Source organism: Morone saxatilis, unplaced genomic scaffold, assembly GCF_004916995.1.
Source record: "Morone saxatilis isolate NCDOM2014 unplaced genomic scaffold, NCSU_SB_2.0 Contig1, whole genome shotgun sequence".
Taxonomy (NCBI): domain Eukaryota; kingdom Metazoa; phylum Chordata; class Actinopteri; family Moronidae; genus Morone; species Morone saxatilis.
In genome coordinates, this window is record NW_023339651.1 from 3996796 (window position 1) to 4018452 (window position 21657).

Here is a 21657-nt window from a genome sequence, read left to right on the forward strand (position 1 = left end):
AGACGACAATGCGCTGCTCCAATGCATGAGAGCGTGTGCCAGCCAGTGCCACTTGTTAAAGGCAGAATACATTAGAAAAGTTCCTTACATTTACTTTACTTCATATAAAAAAGTAAATATTGTAGTTTTTACTCCACTACATCCATCTGACAGCTGTAGCTGCTTTTCAGATTAATATTTTCCCCCAACAAAATTGATTATCAGTGATTCCCAGACTTTTTTGGGTTGCTGCCCCCTTCAAAAAGACGGGGTACAGTCGAGACCCCTTTCAGATGTCTATGACTTCGTTCACACTGCCTTTATTTGGGACAGGACTTTAATTCCTTTTGCACAAACGACTTGCTTGTTTATTTAAACCAGTATGAATATTATTTGTATTTGGCTGCTGAATAATTGATCAATTACGAATCATTAATTTGATAATTTGGGTGGAATTGTGGAGAATCTAACTGAGCTAACTATGTGTAGCATGTCCATATTGACAAAAGTTTAAACATTTATATGTGTGTGGGCAATCTAAGAAGCTTAGAACTCGCTCAAGCAAAAGCAAAGAATTTCTATAAAATCCAGGCCTCTAATTGAGACCAGCCTTTATTTGTCAGAACGTTTAGCTACACCAGGCTAGTAAAGGACACCAGGCTCTAATTGGGACCCTGCTTTTAACTAACGTATATGTAACTTAGATCAGATTTTTATTGACCGTGTGAACAGCACAATGCCCTGTATGGCCCAGTAAATGTTGGGTCAGCAGAGGGACGTGTCTTTTTGCGACCAACAATCCAAAACCCCAAAAATATTCAATTCAATATCACATAAGACAAAAGAAAAGCAGCAAATCCTCACAACTGAGGAGGTGTAATGGGGGAATTTGACTGTTTAATAAAATAAAGTCATCTAACACAAACATAAAAGCTGACAAACTCCACTTTTACATTTAGTCATCATTACTAGTGAGCAACAACAGTACACAAAACATAATATTTGATACAGTCGGAGATACAACAATTAGCAATCAAACAAAATCAGTCATCAACAAAAGCAAAAATGCCATATTTGCTGCCTTCCTCTGGTTTAAATGATTGTAAACTGAATATCTTTGAGATTTGGGCTTTTGGTCGGACAAAAGATATCGTCATGTACGTTTTAACATTTGTGACACCTTTAATGTTAAAATAAATACATAAATAAGACGTTTTGAAAGTAATCATTATTTCCTCAGTTTGAAATACAACTATTTCTCCAGTTGTGTGTCTGTGTGCAGGACACAAGCTTAGGGAATCCCTGTCTGACTTACCATATCGGAATCCACCATCTCCTACTGAGTTGGGCCGGTGGTTGCATGGTAAACACAGACGCCACTGCACCTGAAATAATCTTCACCCGGAAACCTTGCTCTTCAAGGATTGCCTCCTTATCTATCCGCACAAGAAGGTATCTGTGGAAACCCTCATGTAATCGTACCATACTGAGGAAGCAAAATATGCTCAAACTACTCTCTTACGGTTTCTTCCTGTACAGCAGAGACAACAGGCTAGTGCAACGAGCCAAGGTTACTCAAACGGACACAAACACAGACGAGGCTTCAGAGCCAAGAGCCCAGGAGACAGATTAGCAGGGTCTGGATGGTTCCTCAGGTATTAAACAGCATTAACTTGGTACTATAGAAGGCTAGCCAGACAGTTGACCTCGACAGTAGTGAAGTTAAAGTCAGTGAAGAGCTGGTCAAAAAATAAAATAAACAAGATAAAATGTTAGTGTATCCTGTCAATAAGGTAGTCAGTCTGGAGTTTATGGAAGCTTCATCATAAAGGACCAGTGTGTAAGATTTTGTTGTATCTAGCAGTGAGATTGCAACCATTTCAACAATAAGCGACAAATAAGCAAAGCAAAAATGAAAAACATTTGCTTAGTGTATGTGCAGACTAGCAGGTAACAAAACATTTCAGACTACCAGTTTCAAATCCTGTGAAATTAAATAAATGAAATGAAAAACTCGGAACCCTCTGAGTACATGGAGTTATATGAGCTACAGTACATTAAAACTCACTTACAGGACGGGGACTTTCCATGAACATTGGTTATTTTAAAATTACATAAAAACAAACAAAAGGAAAGACTGTTTAGTGTATATTTGATGTACTAACACTGAAAAAGACAAAGAGTCAGAAAAAACAGGAACAAAGTCAACAATATGTTTGCTTGGGAAAACACAGAGTGATGCAACAGGCAGAGGTGTGCTAATATAAAAGGATCTGCTCTTGTAGGGAACACACATTCTTTAACGGTAAGTTCATTCATGCTGCCGTTCAAACTTGAAAATGCTATTATTTTATTAAACTTTGAAGAAACTGTTGCTGAAAATGTCTTTTTTTTTCTTTACAGGATAGCCACACGGCCTGTTCATTGCAAATCACTCAAGCTGATTAAAGAATGATGGTAATGTAACATGGGAGCCAGAAGTCTGTGTTTCATAACTTTACTCATGGGTTTTTTATGCATTGTACATGTTTGGTCAAGATTTTATGAGACATAAAACATTGTTTAAAGGTGTGTAACTTTCAGAAAGATCTATTGGCAGCAATGGAATATAATATTCATAAGTATGTTTTCATTAGTGTGTAATAACCTGAATATAGGAATTGTTATATTTTTGTTACCTTAGAATGAGCCATTTCTAATCTAAGATGCCTCATGTTGCCTTCCATGGGTTTATGATTACAGTAGCCCAGAACACACAAACCAAACACTGACTGTAAATAGGGCCTGTTGTGTTTTCCGTGAGTTTCGCAGCCATCGTAGTTTCCCCTATATGCTTCACAGCCCGTTCTCATGTCCAAGTTATCAAATACAGACGCGAGCAATTTTCAGTTACCAATAGATGCCTACACACTGGTCCTTCAAAACAGTGTAACTGCTGCTACCTCAAAACACCCAGCTTAATTAGAAGCAATTCAAAATTCAAAAATATCTGATTAATTGATTAGCTAATAAATTTTTTTCAGTCTCTTCCAGCCTTCTCAAAAGTGAAAATGTGCTGCTTTTCTTCATATTATATCATTCAGAATTAGATACCTTTAAAATTTTTGGTCACACTAAACAGTTTAACAAAGATGTGACCTTGAAAAAGATTGATTAACTGATAATGAAAATAATCGTTAAAATAATTGCAGCCCTATTATAGATGGTTACTGCCATCTCTGCTTCAGTGAAACGGTGTTATTGTAATCAAGAACATCAGTTTTTCAGTCCTTGTGATATTTGCCTTGTACCTTTACGACTTCCTTTGGACCTTCTTTGGCTTTTTATGAAACTTGTGACTGTCGGCTATTAACAGATAAGTTGCTTTGCTGTCTCGCTGGCTTCTTAAAAGAGCCTGCCACTGGTTAGGTTAGGTAGAACCTTCTTGCCTACCTGTTAGTTTCCCCAATGAACAGTATAAAGTCTGTAAAATTCCTTATTTAAAACTACTCTGTCTTTTATGATGACCCAGAGATCATCATATTGCATCCCTGCTACTTTCTTCTTTGCAATAAGAAAGGACAAAGCAGGTAAAATAATCCTATCAACATAGTATGACTGCAGGACATGACAACTCATTACAGGAAAGTCTAAAAATAGGACAAGGACAGATGTATTCATCGCCACCTGATAGCCAAGTATGAACACTGGACTATCGAATACAGTGGTACCAGAGCCTGACTCATGACCGCAACAGATTACAGGGTCAGTCTTGACAACATCCACTTGTCCTGGTAAAGTCTCCTTGAGTTTGACACTGAATCCCCACCTAATGACTTAATGTGTGTCAATCTCGCTAGTAGGACATGATGAATAAATATACGCTCAATACTGAGTATAATACTCATGCATTCATGAAATCAGCTGCAGACATTTTCTTTGACCTTTCAAACAAATTAGCTTACCTGTCTTGATATGAAAAAGCATTAAGCTAAAGGTGACAGTACAGTAATGCAGTGTGCTGTATGCATTTTAATCGACAAACCTTATTCTTTTTTTTTCTCTTTGCTACAGCTCAGAGTTGTGCTAGCAGTGCTGCTGCCTGTAGCAGCTTATCAGTCCCCTCTGCCCACAGACTGCAGTGACGTCTACAGAGCTGGATCAGGCCTGGACGGAGTGTACACCATCTACCCAGCAGGCCCCACCTCCCCTGTACAGGTTTACTGTGACATGAGCAATGACGGCACCGACAGTTCTGCAGAAAAGTGGACGGTGAGGATGGAGGAACAAAGCAAACGCACCATTCTTTATCCAAACCTCATCTAAATACACGTTATCCTTCGTTCCAATTCAAGTTGTTTCTCCCCAACAGATCCTGACTCAAAATGTTTTCATTCATTCACTTCATTCAAATACGGCATGCGCTATGGCCGTGATTTAAAGCTAGGTGTGTGCGACGTGTGTGAGAAATGACTAAATGAATGAAATGAATAAAGAGATTAGCGTAGACGCTGCTATCATCACTTACATCAGGCGAGTATCTCTTCATTGAAAGAAGAGCAAAGAACGGCACTGAAGGCTTTTGATGAAAAATATATTGTTACTTCCCTCCCGACTGGTTTCTGTAAGAGTTGATTGGTTGTCAACTCAACTAATAAAGAATAACTTCTTTTTTAATGAAAGCAATATTATTTGACTTAACTGGCCTCTTTCGTCGAGCTGAACAAACTGTTAACCCGACATTGAGCAACTGTTAGCAAACATTTGCTTACTTTAACATTCAGTTGACACAGAGCAACATTTATTTGACGTTGTGTTTGCATTTTTACATCCAACAAATATTCAGATTTTATCATCTCACCGATTTGACTCTTCACATATCACGATTTAACTGTCTCGCCATATATCTTTACATTCCTAGTGAAACATTTCACTTTACACAATTGATCCATTGTTAATATAAAAATATGAATTAGTGAGGCTTTAATTTGCCTTTCCTTGACAGTTCCTTTTTTTTTGTCTCGCCCTTCTATCTAAAAACAAGGTCATTCAAAGAAGACAAGATGGCACAGTGAACTTCTTCATGAAGTGGGACCACTACAAAACTGGATTTGGCAGCGCTGCTGGAGAGTACTGGCTGGGTACGACAGAAAGTCTTTGTTTACTGACCAGAAGAAGACAATACAACTTTGTAAATTTAATTATCAATTCTATATCTATGTATGTATGTGGTATACATAAAGATGTAAAATACGTCACTATTGTATCTTTTGACAGATTTGAGGTGTAGGGCTACAACTAACATTGTTATCGATTAAGCTGCGGATTAGTTTCTCAACTAATTGATCGAACATTTGCTCTATAAAATGGGAAAAATGCACAAATGTAAATATCATGATTTTCTAAAACCCAAGGTGACATCTTCAAACTGCTTGTTTTGTTCGATTGACAGTCCAAAACATTAAAAAAAATTAGAAAATCCAGGAGAAAGTGAGAAGCTTGGACCAATGAATGACTTAAATGATAAATCGATCATCAGTAAATCATCAAGTACTTATCAGCAGAAAATGTGTTCACAATTCTGTAAAAATACAAATTTTGTAACAAAAAATGGCACTACTTGAGAATACTAAGCAGTCACAATATCACTTATGATCATAAGAAAAAAAAAAAACTGTGAAAACATTTGACTGGCCCTCCAGCACTAATACCTGTTTACAGAATCTCCTACTTCGGTTTACACCAGTTTCTTCCTCACTGGTTATCTTTCAGGCCTGGAGACGATGCACCTGATGACACAGTCCAAGAACTATGAGCTGAGGGTGGACATGGAAGACTTTGAGGGCCAGAAGGTCTTTGCCCAATATTCTTCCTTCTCCGTTAGTACAGAGACGGAGGGATACAGACTGGACCTGGGAAGTTTCGTCAGGGGAGCAGCAGGTGGGATATTTTTCCTATTCTCACATTCAAGAAATTATAACCATATTTTGATTACCAATATGGAAGACAATATAGTGAGTTTATGAACTGAAATGAAAATAGATCTGTTCTATGTGGATTGTTTTAATCTGTGTTTTCTGTGTTTTTCCCATCAGGAGACTCTTTAGGTCTTCACAATGGACAAAAATTCACCACCACTGACAAAGATCAAGATACGCATGGTTCAAACTGCGCCAGGCTAGGCTTTGGGGGATTCTGGTACGCGGCGTGCTTTGGCGCCAACCCCAACGGGATCTACACTTGGGGACCTTCACCCCGTGCAGCTGGTGTACAGTGGAACACTTTCAAAGGGCTGGAATACTCCCTAAAAACCATGATAATGAAGATCAGACCAGTTGCTGAATAAAATAAAGTCACCTCGCTCAGCTTTGTTTACCTGATGCGTCACAACCGGCAGAATTATAACGTCCAAATGGAAAAAAATAGAAGGAAACATCGCTTTGAACCTAATGACGAGTATTGTTCTGTGACCGAAGAGCTCCATACCAAACGCTGACTAATTGACAGGATGCATAAAATATTCAACAAAATGTGTAAATTCTGCTTTACAAGAAAGCAGTGAACCACATCCAGTTCACAAAATGAAAGACAAGGACATGGATGGAAAAACATCCGATGGAGGATCATATTAAGGTAAATACAAAAAAATATATATTGGTAGGGACGAGAAATTTGAGGCTCTGGTCTTCAATCTCATCAACATCCTCTGCTATGACGAAGAACTGCATGCTGACTTTGTAGAGGGTGGATTATTTGTGGAGGCAGTGTGGGGTACTACACTCCATAATAATGCTCCCTCATAGGGTTTCCTCATTCCTCTGCAGCTGAAACCTCCTCCACAGTTTCAGGTCTGTGCATTCTGATGTGATCCCCCCACGTCCAAAGATAGAGGATTTACAGGACTGTCCTCTTTGAAATGCTGCAATGTCAGTTTTCTTAAATACAATAAAAAATAAATACATCTGACATTAAATTCTCAGTGTTCTTGTGTTTGTGTCTGAGACCAAATTGCCAAATTGAGTGTCACATTTCACAGTCATTTGTGAAAGACAGTAGGGCTGCAACTAACATTTATTTTCACAATTAACTAATAATATAATCATTTAGTCTATAAAATGTCAGAAAATAGTTATAATAAATGCACAGAAGCACTCAGCCTGGCCTAAAATCACATCAACGAGCTACAAATTTGCACTGGGTGACATGTTCCTTCATTACAAAGAACATATATTATTTTGACTCAGTCCCACATACACCACTACTGCTGCCTAAAATACACACAAGAGAATCTTGAGCCCAAAATTAAATCTTCACATTGCTCATTTTGTCCGACCAACAGTTAATATAAAATCAATGACTTTTAATTTATAGGATATAAATATGAGAAAAGCCGCAAATCATCACAATGAACACACTAAAACAAGCAAATGTTCTGCATTTTTAAAATAAATGTATCGATTGTGAAGACTGTTCTTTTGTTGATCGACTAATCGATTTATTGTTTCATCTCTAAAAGACAGACAGAGGAATGTGTCTCTTTTGTCACTACAGGTAGGAAGGAGGCTGGCAAAGCCTCCACAGTGTCAGAGTTAACCATGTGATACACACTCATATCACTCCCCCACACACAGACACACACAGACGCACACAGACACACATAGCAGTTTAATGATCCGTCTTTGGTGTTTTATGACATCTGTGAGGGGAGGGAGACAGAATAGGAGAGAGAGGGGGGTTACCATGGCAACTAAGGATCCTAAATTTGCTGCGTTGCACTGGGTTCATTGAATGTTGTGGGATGGACAGAACCTATAATCACTGACATTATGGATTAACCTGTACAGCACAAAGGTGATGGGGTGATGATGTGGGTGCTCAGATGCCAATGAGGGTCTTCTTTTTCAACAAAACATCAGAGATCAGCAGATTTCTCCTGAAGCTGTGCAGCTCTCCCCATCAGTAGTGTTGAGTATCAAACCTTAATATGTCTCTGACACCAACTGAAATATGTCTGTAGCACAGAGTATCGAGAAACCTGGCATTGAATGTCTGATCAGACTCTCAGTGTTAGAGGGACTAGCTGTGGTAGCCAATAGCACTGTGTGTTTTATGTCTTCCAGTCAGATCCGATGCCAACAGAGTACAGTTTGACAACAGGGAATAAAGTACCGAGGTGGGGTTTGTTGTTGCCAAGTTTGGCTCCTGGAACCCTCCTGGATTATTATGTTAGCTGCACAAGCTAACTAGCTATTGGTCGGTGAATGTCATGATTTCATTGGTTGAAATTGGTTAGTTCATAAAGGGTTAAAATGGGAATTTTCATATCATCTGGACTTTAAATCTACATGAGACCATCAGCAAAAAGATTGGCTATTTAGTTATCCTTAACGCCACCGGGTCTGATTGGGTCGGATATTCCCTAAAATCAACAAACGAAGTGGCGGAAACACTACTCACTTTTGTTTACAGGGGAACGCTAAATCACGTTCCTTGTTGCTGCTTTAAATAACCAATTACATTATAAGTTCTTGTACGACCTCTTGTGTACGGACATTTAACATTTGAACAGTTTGGATTCTTTATACTATCAATTCTATTAATAGATAAACTGTTCAGTCTATGAAGTGTTAAAAAATATTCAATTTACTGCCATACATAACAAAGAAAAATAGCAAACCATCATATTAGAGAAGCTGGGACCAGAGAACGAATGAATAACAGCTAATCAATAATCTTTCTGTCGACTCACTAAAGGATGTGGCTCTATTGTGGAATGATAAAATGTCTAAAGCCAACAGCGGTATTATTTAAGATACTCAACTATTCTGTAACTTACTGCACCATACTGAAATCTGTGTGTGTGTATGTGTGTGTTGTGTGTGTGTGGATGAACAAAACAAAAACAGACTGCAGCGTTGGCAAGTGTAGTTCAACACATGTAGTACACACACACACACACACACACACACACACACACACACACACACACGCACACACACAGCTCTCAGCTCTCCTGGTTACTGGTCATTAATTCTCAGGTCCTATATCAGTCCCTAGTGGTCTCTCAGTAGTACTGCATCAACCGCAGCAGGACAGGAAAGCATTTGTATGTGATCAACGTCCTTAAAAATGTAAACCATATAAACTGTCTGTCCCAGTTTGTTGCAAAAAAAAGTGATAAAAGTACAAAAAACTCATTGTCTGAATATGACATTTTGAATATAGAATCAATGCTGTTATCAATATTGTATGAATATTGGTTAGATAAGAGCGAGTGCGTCGCCTCTCAGAAAAAGGCCCATATCATTTGCTATTGTATATATTATGAAATCAACAGAGAATGGGCAGATAAAAGCAACCTGTGTGTGTGTGTGTGTGTGTGTGTGTGTGTGTTGAGTGCTGCAATCTGATTGGCCGCTCGGCTACTGCAGTCTCAGTATTCTCACAGCACTTGAGAGGAGGATGAAAACACAGCGCACAAACTCTTCAACTCCTCTTCTCTGTCCTCACTTTCACATGTCGTTGCAGTTCAATGTGAGAGACTCCAAATCTGTGATCTTTTATTTTTATAAATATATAAATATATATACATATTTATATTTACCTGGCGCTGAATCACAGTTTGGACATATTTTTAGTCTCTTTTTAAGATGTTCAAACTCCAGACATCAGACACATGCACTGTGCGTCAGGAAGCCCTCCCTTCAACTACTTCTCATTGTCAGCTGCAGGCTCATTAGGTCTCCTTGCAATTGGCTGGCAGTTCTGCTCCGTCCTCTCCTCATTGGACGACAGCAGATGACGTCGTTCTGCTGCTGCTGCTGGATTACATACACTGTGCTGATGTAAGGCTGTGTGTTTATATGAGTGTGTATGGTGACTGTTGAGGTAGACTCACCGGCCAGCCCAGAGGGGAAACCGGGAATCAGACAGAAACACCCAAAGAGAGACATCGATCCTGTGGACTCTTCCCAGAGCACACGCTCTCAGGTGCACAAGTCCAAAACTACTGCAACAGACAAACCCAATGAGGTCCAACAAGAAGCACGAAAGCAGGAGAGCATCAGCTACTGTACAGCTGCTTGGTTAATCTCTTCTGACAGAGACAGAGTGCTGGTCATGAATAAATTAACATCTGGCTGAGACCAAAAGAACACACAGCTCACAAACAAGGATGTGCAGCCACTATGTATGGTGAATGTAAATAACTGCCCCTTCATGCATACGCAAAAGCCCTGTTTTCATGGCATTTGCAACATTTATACTTTGCCTCAGTGTCCGGGGGAGTGACACAAACAGACCTATAAATGTCATGTTAGTGGATGAGAGCAGGACGGTAAACTTAGGTGAGGCCAGAAGAAAATTTCGGTAACAGTAAAATATTAAAATATTAAATATTATTTGCTGTTCTCCCCTACAGTATTTAAAACCGGATAGTTTATTTAGCTTGTTTATTGTCATTTCCATATACAGAGTACACGTTTCTCGCATTCCAAGGTGCTATATGAATATAAATAATACTACATTTTTAAATTATTTTCACTCAGTGTCCAACAACACATTAAACAAACAGTCAGATGTGGAAATTATGAAGTTTACAGTAAACAGAGAGAACAGGAGCACTGTATGGGCAGTGGCACAGTCCAAAGTCAATTAAGGAATTGCTCAGAAAATCAATAGAGCACTTTAGTTGTACGTACTACATCAGCATGGCTATTTCCTCTCTGCTGACTCTTGGACCTCGCGGCCACAACCAGCCACAGATACTGGGCTGCGGTTGCCATTTTAAAATCATACATTCTGTATTTATCCTTCTTTCCTCAGCGGTGGATAACTCGCATAGAGAGCCGAAGTGAAACCTGAACTTCTTGGTCTTGTTCCAAAAGAGGGAAACCCTCATTCAAAATCCTGTTTACCATACTGTTCAGCCTTTCTCATCAGTATGTCATATGTTTTAGACAGCAGAGATCACAACTGAAGAGATGTAAAGCGAGTGTTTTTGGTTAATATGGTGATTTAGGAGCTGTAGTGCTAAAAAAATAATCATTGTTTAACTTTAATAAAATCATGAGAGTAAACAGCAGTTGCTTTCTCAGTGAACTGAGAGATTGCACTGAGTTACAGAAGCTAGTGGAACAGAGGCTTTAGCTCAGTATTTGACAGCTCTTTTCTCATTTAAATAATAAAAAGAGTTTTAATGGTATTGCCCCTTTAAACCCAGAAGTGCCTGATGGACAGTTTGGACAGATTGCTGCAATGAGAAGTGCAGCGTGCTTTATTGAGAGTGAGTAGGGAATCGGGTAAATGAGGACAGTGTTTTTGGCTCACACCAAATACTCCATGATTCCAGAGAGGCCTCAGTCGCTGCGCATCTCTGCACACTGTTAGTGGGCCAGGACATAAATAAACCGAGAACCCCTTAAAACCTCTCAACACAAAGCAGGAATACAGCAGCCTACCGCAATCCAGCCACACAGTATACACATTCAATACACTCCCCTGTACTTGTTCATGGTGAGAGGGGAGTTGAGACTTATCCACTGGGAAAAAAGCAAAGAATCACCTGAGCTAAGAACCCGGGAACTGGGCTGAACTCTGAGGTGATTTTGGCATAAAAAAGACTAAAACAAATTCTTGTCAAACTGACGATCGGTTGGATTTCTGACATGTCAGAAATGTTTGTCTCGCATGTTTTATGTTCAATTTACAGTCTGTAATATAAAAAAAAATCCTTTAAAATGCTGTATTAACAAAGGTTTTGCCATGTCTTGAGATATGACTGTGAGTCATGAGTATTCTACTGTTACAGACACTGTACTGTACGGTCTTTTACTGTCATGGTTTGACAGTTTTTCACTGTAAAATCTATAGATATTTTTTTACAGTGCATGCAGAAAAACCAACTACAATATGTAGTGTGAGTTAACACAGCGTACTGGATAATAAAAACGTCTGTCCTACTTAAGACTTTATAGGAGTTTAGTAGTGGGCTGGACTGTACCCAAGTCCAAGACCAGCCTTCTCTCTCTCCTCAGTCACACACACACACAAATGTTTTAGATATTCCAGTGAACTGTGCGTGAGTGTGCAAGCCTCTGTCCATCTGTCTGATCGAGGCAGGTCTCCTCCCTCTTGTTCACCCTTAAAATGTCCGCTGTACCCTGAGAATACAGTGGAGAGCAGTAGATAAGACTCACATCCTGTCTGTGTCGTGACTCTGTGCTGGACCCGTGCCATGGATCAACACCTCACCCGCTGAGAGCAAACACTGTTGACAGATCAAAAAACCCTGCCCCTTGTTTTTCTCTCTTTTCATACGATATGCTAGTGTTTCCCCGCTCGTAGCTTTACTTACACATTCTGCCACTGATTCCCACCACCACATATACTGTAACCATGATATACTGTAACCAATGTGAGGACAACATACAGCATCATTCAGCTTATTTTCTTTTAGACATAATATCCCCGTATTTTTTTTAATCTAACACACTGAGGAATTTTCTAAACTAACGTATCCTGCAGGCTCTTTGTATGGGACGCAGCCTGCGACAGGCTCGGCCTTCGCTACTGTATTTTAACATTGGTCATAATGGTGGAACTTGGACAGCCTGATATTGTAATTATCAACACTTATCACAGTTAATGGGAAAATACCGTAAAACTCAAATTACTAGCCCGGGCTTTTATTTGGGACATAGATCTTTATGGGGCAGACTTTTAATTAGTTTTTACACCAATTTTGCTCTGCAAGGATGGGAAATGCTAAAAATAATTGTTTATTTACACCAGTATGAACATTTTGTGTATAAAAAGTAGGCCAAAAAAGTTAATTGCGGCTACAATAATGCTACGTACAGCAACTCTGCCTGTAAAAGCTGCATACATACCAACATGGAGGTGTCTAATTTCAGTTAATTCAATATAGTGTGATGTCACCATCCTAAACACTAATCTGCCTGTAGAGGAATGAACAAACAAAAACAACGGTGTGTTCAGTGAAATGAGGATATGCAGATATTCGAGTGTGTGTGTGTGTGTGTGTGTGTGTGTGTGTATAAATGAATGGACTGTCCCAGTTCTTCATGTCGATCTTCCACTTTAGAGGAGAGAGGAGAGAACAGAGCTGCAGGAAGGCAGAGGAAGAGAGGACAAAAGGCCTAACAGCATCCTCATCATTCTCTCCCTCTCTCTGCCCACTCTCCGATTTCTTCTCCCACTTCATCAATCGCTCTCCTTGATCTAACTCTGCATCTCTCTCGCATAGCTTTCTCTAATTCCCCTTCATTTTAATTTGATTTCACCCTCCTCCGTCGCTATCTCGTTTTCGCAGTATGTTGGGGATGTGTTATGTTTCCCCCCCCCCCAACAACCCCTCCATGTCGTCTCCATCCACCAATCACGATGCTTGGCAGGCTCTGCACCAATCCTCTGGCCCAGCAACCCCCTCCACAGCCGTGTTACATAGAACATTAGAACACTGGTGCCGCGAGGGGGGCATAAAACATGCTACCTTTATAGACCTCTTCTCAATCTCCACAATACCTCTCCCCTCTCCTCCTCTAACCCTCCTTTATCCCTTTGCTTTCTTTTCAGATGTCATCTTGGCTCTCTGCTCTTCTTCTCTCCACTCCAGCTGTCGTTTCTCCTCTGCTCTGTAATGGAGTCGTTCTATAATTCATAATGCTCTCTCCTCAGTTAGGTTACCCGTTTCTGACTTTGTCATCTTTGCTGAGTGCTGTCAAATTGTCTGTGTTGGCATCTGGTGCTTCAGCTTGAGGATGCTCCACATGTGTTATGCTTTTTTCCTTCCTTTTTATCATTATCTCACAAATGGCTCCGCGTTCTGCTAATGACAGACATAAGTTGGCTTCCTTTAGCTTGTCACTGTGTGATCAACGACAACAGTCTGCAACAACGGAGAGAACGAAGGAGCGGGAAGAGTTTCATTTGACATTTTCTTTTATCCAATATAGTATGCAGTGGTAGAGATCAGTTACTCAACAGAAACTAATACGATAAGTTATTTTAACTGAAAAAAAATAAACTGATTCTTTTGATTCTGATTTAAGTAACACTAACTCAGTTTTGTAAGTTCAAATATTCCTGATTAAGCATCTTTTACTAGAAATTTGAAGTGACACTAGTTTAGTTTTGTAAGTTACAGAAACATACAAACAAATAAAGATTAGAAAAGTCTGTGTCACTTAAAATTACGAGTAAAAGCTGCTTAATCAAGAATGTTTTCCACTAATAAAACTAAGTTAGTGCTACTTAAATTTTTTTGTTAAATTAACTTATCAGGTATTACAGTAAATAAATAGTTGTTCAGTTGTACTAATTCAGCAACCTGAAGACACATATACTTTCAATATAATGTGATGTCACTGTGCTACACACTAATCTGCCTGTAGAGAAATGAAAAAACAGTAAGTTTGTTATGTTTTTGATAAACTTGACTACATAAATGAACATTTGAAGAGTCAGAATTGTATCACCGTTTTTTCTCTCTACATCTTTAGCCTTTCTTGCCATAAAGTGTGCACATACTACAGGTCATAAAATTATTTGTAAAATACAACAATGTGAAATTATCGGTTATCGTATCGGTCTGTCTTATCGGTATGAGAAGCAGTATCAGTTATCATTACTGCTGAAAAAAAATCCATATTGTGCATCCCTAATATTCTACTGAACCTCAATAGCGGTGGCTGCTGGTCTTTAGTCTCTAGAGAGTAGCTATGGATTCCAAATCCCCCCCAAAACTCTCAGAGGACAAGAGTGAGTGGACAGATTTCTTCACCACCAACAAAGAAATTAGCATTATGAGGTTCAAATATGTTTTTAGTTTTTATGTTTGGCCAACTCTTTTGATAGTAAAGGTTGCTGATCCCTGCACTAATCGATACTGGCATATTAACGATGGGTGAAAATGTAAAAAAGAGTCCTCACCTAACTCTGCATATTATATTTCTACATAATGAATGTGTTTGTATTTTTATATATGTGTATATCATTTGTGTTTTATCCTGTGTTTCCATTTCTCTGGCGCACAACCAACTACCTCCAGGGACAAAGTGATTGATTAATTGACTGACTGAGGAGTAGATTGATTTGATGTAGAGGCAAGGGAAATGAGCAATCCAAACGTGAGGAAAGGAGTGAACAGTAAAGAGCGGTGGCTAATGGTTATTTCCATTTTCAATTATCCTGCAAATCATTTTCTCAGGCAATTGATTATTTCGTGTTTAAAATCTGAAAAACTGTGAAAAGTGTCACAGTGTCGCCCACTTGCTCAACAAAAAAGCCCAAAACTCAAAAGATATTTGGTGTCAATCACAGGAATAAAGAAGCAGCTACCAGTAAATTTTTTGGCATTTTTGCTTGAACATTTGAAACAATTAATTGATTATCCTGCAAGCTTTTTTGGATAGTTTTCTGAACTGTTACATAAGTTTTTGATTATTTTCAACACTTTTTTCCACAGAAAAACTCTAATATTAAATGTTTTCATGCAAATTTCCTTTCTTAAAATCTTCATGTGTCCTTCTACATAGTATTTACATATAAATTGTGTGTATATTCATAAAGAACAGATGAAATAATAAAATAAATGTAAGGCTTGAATATTTAGCAGGGTGTAGTGGAGAACAAAGAATACAGATACGGTGTATAGAGCAAAGGGAGACAGACTAGGCTTCATATGAATCATTGCTTAAATAGTGTCAGGGGATTTAATGTGGTACAGTATGCCCTGTCATAAAGGGACGCTGTGTTGTGTGTGTGTGTTGTGTGTGGTTGTGTGTTGTGTGTGTGTCTGTGTGTGTGTAACCTGCTTCCTCCCCCCAGTCCCAGAAGCAGAAGTGTGGCAGAACAATACAGCCTTCTGCCAGCTGACAGAGATGCGGAGAAGGAGGGATACATTGAAAGAGAGAGAGAGCAGCGAAGGGAGGGTGAGGGGAAGCTAAAGGGAGGTGGGATGGGTGGGGGAGTGGCAGAGTGGAGGAGCAGTGAGAGAGAGAGAGAGAGAGAGAGAGAGAAAAAAAGAAAAAGCTTGAATCGAGTCCTTCCCAAAAATAAACCTCAGAAGATGCAGCGTTTCCAACCCCCCTCGCTCATCTACATCAACCCCCGTATATGATCTTTGTTGGGTGTCACCCCCCCCCTCCCCTCTTTGTATGGGATGCAGTTCAAAAGGGAAATATTCGAAGATCGCTTCATGTCTTATTTTCAAATCATCTAATAAACTAATAAACTGCGTATATCTGTTAATGCGGTTCATGCTCAGAGGGTACATACACCCATCAGCCATAAACATTATGACCACCTAGGCACCTCTGGTGCCTAATTTATACAGCCCCATACACAACGAAACTGCAATGAGCCTTAGCCACCCATGACTCTGTCTCCAGTTCTTTTCCTTCCTTGGACCACTTTTGATCGGTACTGACCACTGCAGACTGGGAACACGAGCTGCAGGTTTGGAGATGCTCTGACTCAGTCACAATGTGGCCCTTGTCAAAGTCACTCAAATCCTAATGTTATGGCTGATCGGTGTACATTCTACCAATCCATTTCATAGATGTTGAGACATTTCACTTAAAACCACAAATGTCAGAGGAAAAGTGAGAGGACCATGAATTATAAATAAGGATTAACTGTCTGGAGACCATGAATGTCTGTACAGAGTTCCACTGCAATCCATGCAGTAGTTGTTGAGACATCTCAGTCTCCTTTCTCACATAATCTGCATATATCTTTAACATTGTCAATATAGCTGTATGTTATTTAGGTAGAAATAAAGAATACTGAATAATATTTTTTCCATAACATTCTTTTATTGTTATTTTGTGTCATTTTGTATTAACTTTACCTCAAACCCAACACTTATTTAGTTATAGTGTATTTTACATTAACCCTTCATGTCTGAATCTATCCTGTGCTTTTATTGTCTTTACACCTGAGTGTGTTCATGCACTTGTGCGAGTGTGTGTGTGTGTGTGTGTGTGTGTGTGTGTGTGTTATTTAAGACAAAGGACAGAGTGGAGGTGAGGTGAAGCCGCCACCGATCACTTAAGAGTCTGGAGTCAGGCCATGGCTAAAAGCATGAGATCCAAAATGATAAAGGAAAGGAGCAGGAGAAGGGATTTTCATTACACTTCTCTGCCTTTAAGCCCATTTGGATACCAACACGGATTTTGTCCTGTTTCCAATTTCAGTCCCTGTTGAAACTAAATATTTCGCTCTCCTGCTGCTTTGGAAGGTCAGCACACAGATGGCTTTTTGCACAAATATCCATATGTGTTACACTTTCCATAATGAACGCTAGCACCAACATGCGCTGCATATTAAAATACTGTGCCATGTAGGTTCAGCTCTGCTAAGCCAATCAGTCAGACTGATCAGCCTTTCAGCTGGGCAGCTGGACAAAAACTTAGCAGAGCAGTTAATTAACCAACTGGCCAATCACACATGCAATCAGACAGATAGCGTCTTAATGAATCAATCTATAGTGTACTAGTCAGTCAGTTTACCAGCCAGCCAACCAATCTGAAAAGCATGACTGAGTGCAGTGCTACAAGAGCCTCGACCTGTTCATGCATTGCAGCTTAAAAAGCATAGTATGGCTTGTAGTCCTGCAGTACATGTTTGTTTGCAGCTAATAGCTTTAATGGCAGCTGCACTGTCAATTGGTCTCAGTGGTGCTCGTAATGCATTGCTTTTGTTTTGCAGCTTCCTGGCTTTTGTTTTGCAGCTTCCTGTAAGAACCATAAACACACCATGCTGTACGCAGCATCGAATGCATAGGCCTAGGAATGCATTACTAAATCAATTTTAAAATTAAAGGAAAGATCTTTCATGCAGCGCTGCAGTATCATTTAAAAAACAATGTAGCAGGAGTCTGTACGCGAGATAGAGCGAGAGGCAGGGATACGAGCCTCAAAGACAGACAAATAATTCAATTCAGAAAGAAGATGAGCTAATTATCGAGCATGTGAGCATATTAACAAATAGTTACAGCGCATAACTTCTCCTAAAACTACATATTGTTGTTCTGTTTGTATACTAATTGAACTTTGGAGAGAACCAAGCAGGAGAGCTTTGGGCTTCCAGCCTTCATTTAATGCTCGACATGCGATTGGTAATGATTCTCATAGCTCTCAGCTAGAAAGTCAGTAAGTGCAGGCTATTTGGTAAAATGTCAAATTATTCCTTTTTTAACAACAGAGGTAGAGTCAGGACATGCTTAGGCTAATTTAGCATAAAGTCTGGAAGCCCAGAGCTCAAAAATGCCTGCTGCAATCTAAAGCTGTCTATCATTCACACGTTGTATCTTCTTTAATCCGTAAAAATTGTAATTTGGGATTTTAGATGGGATCAGACCCAAATTTGTGCTCACTAACATGTTCAAATGTTAAAAAAACTAATTATGAGAGATTTAAAAAATCAATAAATGAGGACATGTAGTGCAAGCTAACTCCTTAAAAGATAGCACTAACACTCTTTATGAATATTCTTGAAAACATAATTTACAGTTACTCAGATTAATGAATTAGATTCAGTATAAGTTTCATTTTCTTTATTATAGTTTTATTAACAAAAATGTAGTTTTCTATCTAAATTTGTGTTTGGGTGCCCAAATCTCAAATAAAAAATGTCAAATAATGTGATGAAAGTTCATTTAAGTAAAACATTAAAAAAGCACTTTTTTGATTAATTAATACATACTAAATATGTAGTCTATTAATTTCACTTTCAATAGAAACTAATAAACCACACTATCAAACCAACAACCAGTGTGGTTATATAACATTTGTTGTATAGCTCGTACAGTTGGCTGTAGAACTGCTAGCAGCTTGTTAGTTTTAGTGCTAGCTAGCAAACCCATCGCTCATGTGACCCTCGCTTCCCAGTCACTGTTCATGTGTTGGTTAAACAAACAAGATAGATACATTGTGTAAATAAGTTTTATAAGTATTGGAGGATTTAAGCCAAGCTATGCTAACAGGTCCTGGCTCAGACTCTGCTGTTAGCACACAGACACAAAATATATTGATCTTCATCTCGTCGGAAAGAAAGCAAATACGTATATTCCCCAAAGAGAAGGAGAGCGCATAAACGATAAAGGGAGAGACACTGACATCTAGTGTAGCGTAGTATCTGTTAAATCTACACTGTCTGAGAGCCAGGTATAGATACAGTATATGAGACAGAGAGACAGAGAAGTGGGGTGAGGTAAAGTGAGGCGAGGAAAATAATAGAAAGGTAATTGAGGCGATGCGAGGAGGGAGAGGATATTTTTTGCCCCATGGTGCCAACAATTGGCCCGGGGCAGACAGTGTTATAGATTTACCTTGAGTGAGCCCAGGATAGCCGATACCCTCCCGCCAACATTACGCTACAAACAGCGAGAAACTGCTGATGTCACCCTACACACATACTGTAATATTACAGCAACACGTCTCCCTCACCTGTTGCCTCTGTGGGGAAACTGTAAATCTGTGATCACGCAGGCTCAAACTGCAGCTTGCATTGTCAAGGTCAAACCTCCCTCCTCCGTTTCTGCTCACATTCATGTTACTGTGACTCTTCAGTGTCAGGATTCAAAAGAGAGCTCAGCCTAGAGTTCCTGTCAGTGTTTGATGAAAGCACGTCATTATGAAGAAGATCTGTTACACATCCAAAACGGTGGAGAGGATCAATACCCTCTGATGCCTTCAAATCGACACTGGTGTCAAAATTTGGGAGTAATGTAATTTACAATACTGAAACCATGGAAGATACCCAAATGGGATTTATTACAAATAGCTTGTTTGCACATGACGTCACATCAGTGCGCTGCAGATGGAGGCCAGGAAGTGATTTTCACATTGGAACCAGTATCACAAACTCTACAAATGCCGGTTTTGTGTCATTTTTTTGTTTTACCGAACTGAAGCCGTTAACAGTTACAATAATCACATATTTTTCAGTTTTTCCTCCGATGTCATGCACTTTCTCTGCATGAACTCATAGGGATTTACGGAGCTTACTAATGGACATTTACTCATAGCTATTAGCTAACCACTAACAGGAGCCGTACTCAAGATGTAACGCTAAACACCGGCACTGCCCCGGTGCTCAACCCGGGCTCAATCACTGAATAGGACGGATAAGTTAGCGGCTAAAGTAGTTAACCACTAACAACAAGTACTATATTACTATATAGTAATACTATATTTCCATCTTTTTTTCTGTGAATTACTAAAAGTTAAAGCAGAGAAGAAACGACAGAATTGGACGTCGTTTGTTCAAATTCACCTGACGAGGACCTACTTTGGCCTTTATGATGATTGAACTATGAGTTTATGTTTATCTCCGTAGCAAAGGTTAAAACATTATTATTATCATAATTGTTATTATTATTATTATTGGTTGGGTGTACCAAGATTTGTTCATGTTAATGAAAAACAAACTTATTTTGTCTTTTAATTTGAAGAACTCATTGGACCAAAGGGAAGTTAGAGTAACATTTGATTTGGTTTTTGTGAGTTAAAAAAAGTTTCATTAAGCACAAATTTTAACAGATTTACCAGAAAATCTGCAAAGGGAAATGTGAATGAATGCGTGTTTCCATCCACTGCTGTGACGCAGGAGTTGGGGCGAATCAAGATAAATAGTTGGTGGTGCAAATTCTCCAGTTGGGAGCCATTAAAGCATTGCAGGAGAAGACGGCGTAACGAGATTAAATTAAGAGAGTGTCGGTCAAACTTTAGAACAAATGAAAAGGTTGTGGAATTTATGGCATTTATGTTTGTTTCATGTATTAATTTGGGGAAAGTTCCCTCATTGCTCCACAAGGATTTTATGTTTTCGTCTGGCACCATTTTTTGTCTGTTGGACGTTTAAGTCATGTGATTTAGTATATGTCATGATGTCCGCTAGGGCTGATTTCTTTGCATTTTTGATGCATTTTTGGGGGGATTAATTATTTTTTTGGCGTTTCTACACAGGTTTCTTTATGCGCAAATTGAAAATGCACAAAAACAGGTGGATAAAAACACTTTCTAACAACGTAACCTGACTTCCATACGTTTCATAATTACTACGAGTACATAAGGGCTCTCTCACTTGACCATAAACATCTTTTCTTGGCTTTTGCTGAGGCTAAATGATGCTGTCGCTTTTCCCATTATGAGATGTTCCAATATGGCCCTCCAGGGTGCATTTGGCTGTTTTGGTGCTCGTCTTTATGGTATAACCTCACAACAACGGTGACACCCTGTGACCACGGGAAGTCACCTCTCTATCCATTTTGACCTTGATGCTAATGAGGTCACTGTTATTGACTCTTTTTGACAGGTGGCTGCCCCCGGACTAATGATGGCCTCAGGCTAGTCAGCATGTACACACACGCAAGCACACATACACGAGCCCAAATGTCAGCATACACACTCGAGCAAACACAAATGATTTTAAGCACGAGCCAATCACAGTTGAACAAATAAACACTCAATGGGTCAACAAAGTTATACAAACACTGAAGCGCCCATCGACGCCCACTTCAGCTGAAATGTTTTGTCAAATGCTCTCACTGCAGTGAGAATGATTATTGATTTCAAGTCAGACCTATTGATCATCTCCTGTGTGTCCGAGATCAAGTCTTAGGTTTGTCCTTGCACAGTGACGCATGTACACACACACATGCACAAAAAACAA

The 21657-nt window shown here is 39.3% G+C and overlaps 2 protein-coding genes across 2 annotated transcripts in view; one reads left to right on the plus strand and one right to left on the minus strand.

Moving 5' to 3' along the window:
• Window positions 1–21657, minus strand: part of LOC118326109 (ankyrin-3-like) — a gene marked incomplete in the record, with an annotated part of 136512 nt that overhangs the window by 83044 nt on the left and 31811 nt on the right.
• On the plus strand, window positions 2362–6919 carry LOC118326126 (microfibril-associated glycoprotein 4-like). Its single transcript, XM_035659047.1, has 5 exons — window positions 2362–2436; window positions 4033–4230; window positions 5003–5099; window positions 5731–5898; window positions 6054–6919. Exons 1-5 carry the CDS (start codon window positions 2431–2433, stop codon window positions 6302–6304), a joined length of 720 nt encoding a protein of 239 aa, XP_035514940.1. The 5' UTR covers window positions 2362–2430; the 3' UTR covers window positions 6305–6919.

Coding starts and splice junctions, on each gene's coding strand:
- LOC118326126 (XM_035659047.1), top strand. Junction 4,231..5,002: donor GTTCTGCAGAAAAGTGGACG/GTGAGGATGGAG, acceptor TCTAAAAACAAG/GTCATTCAAAGAAGACAAGA. Junction 5,899..6,053: donor TTTCGTCAGGGGAGCAGCAG/GTGGGATATTTT, acceptor TTTTCCCATCAG/GAGACTCTTTAGGTCTTCAC.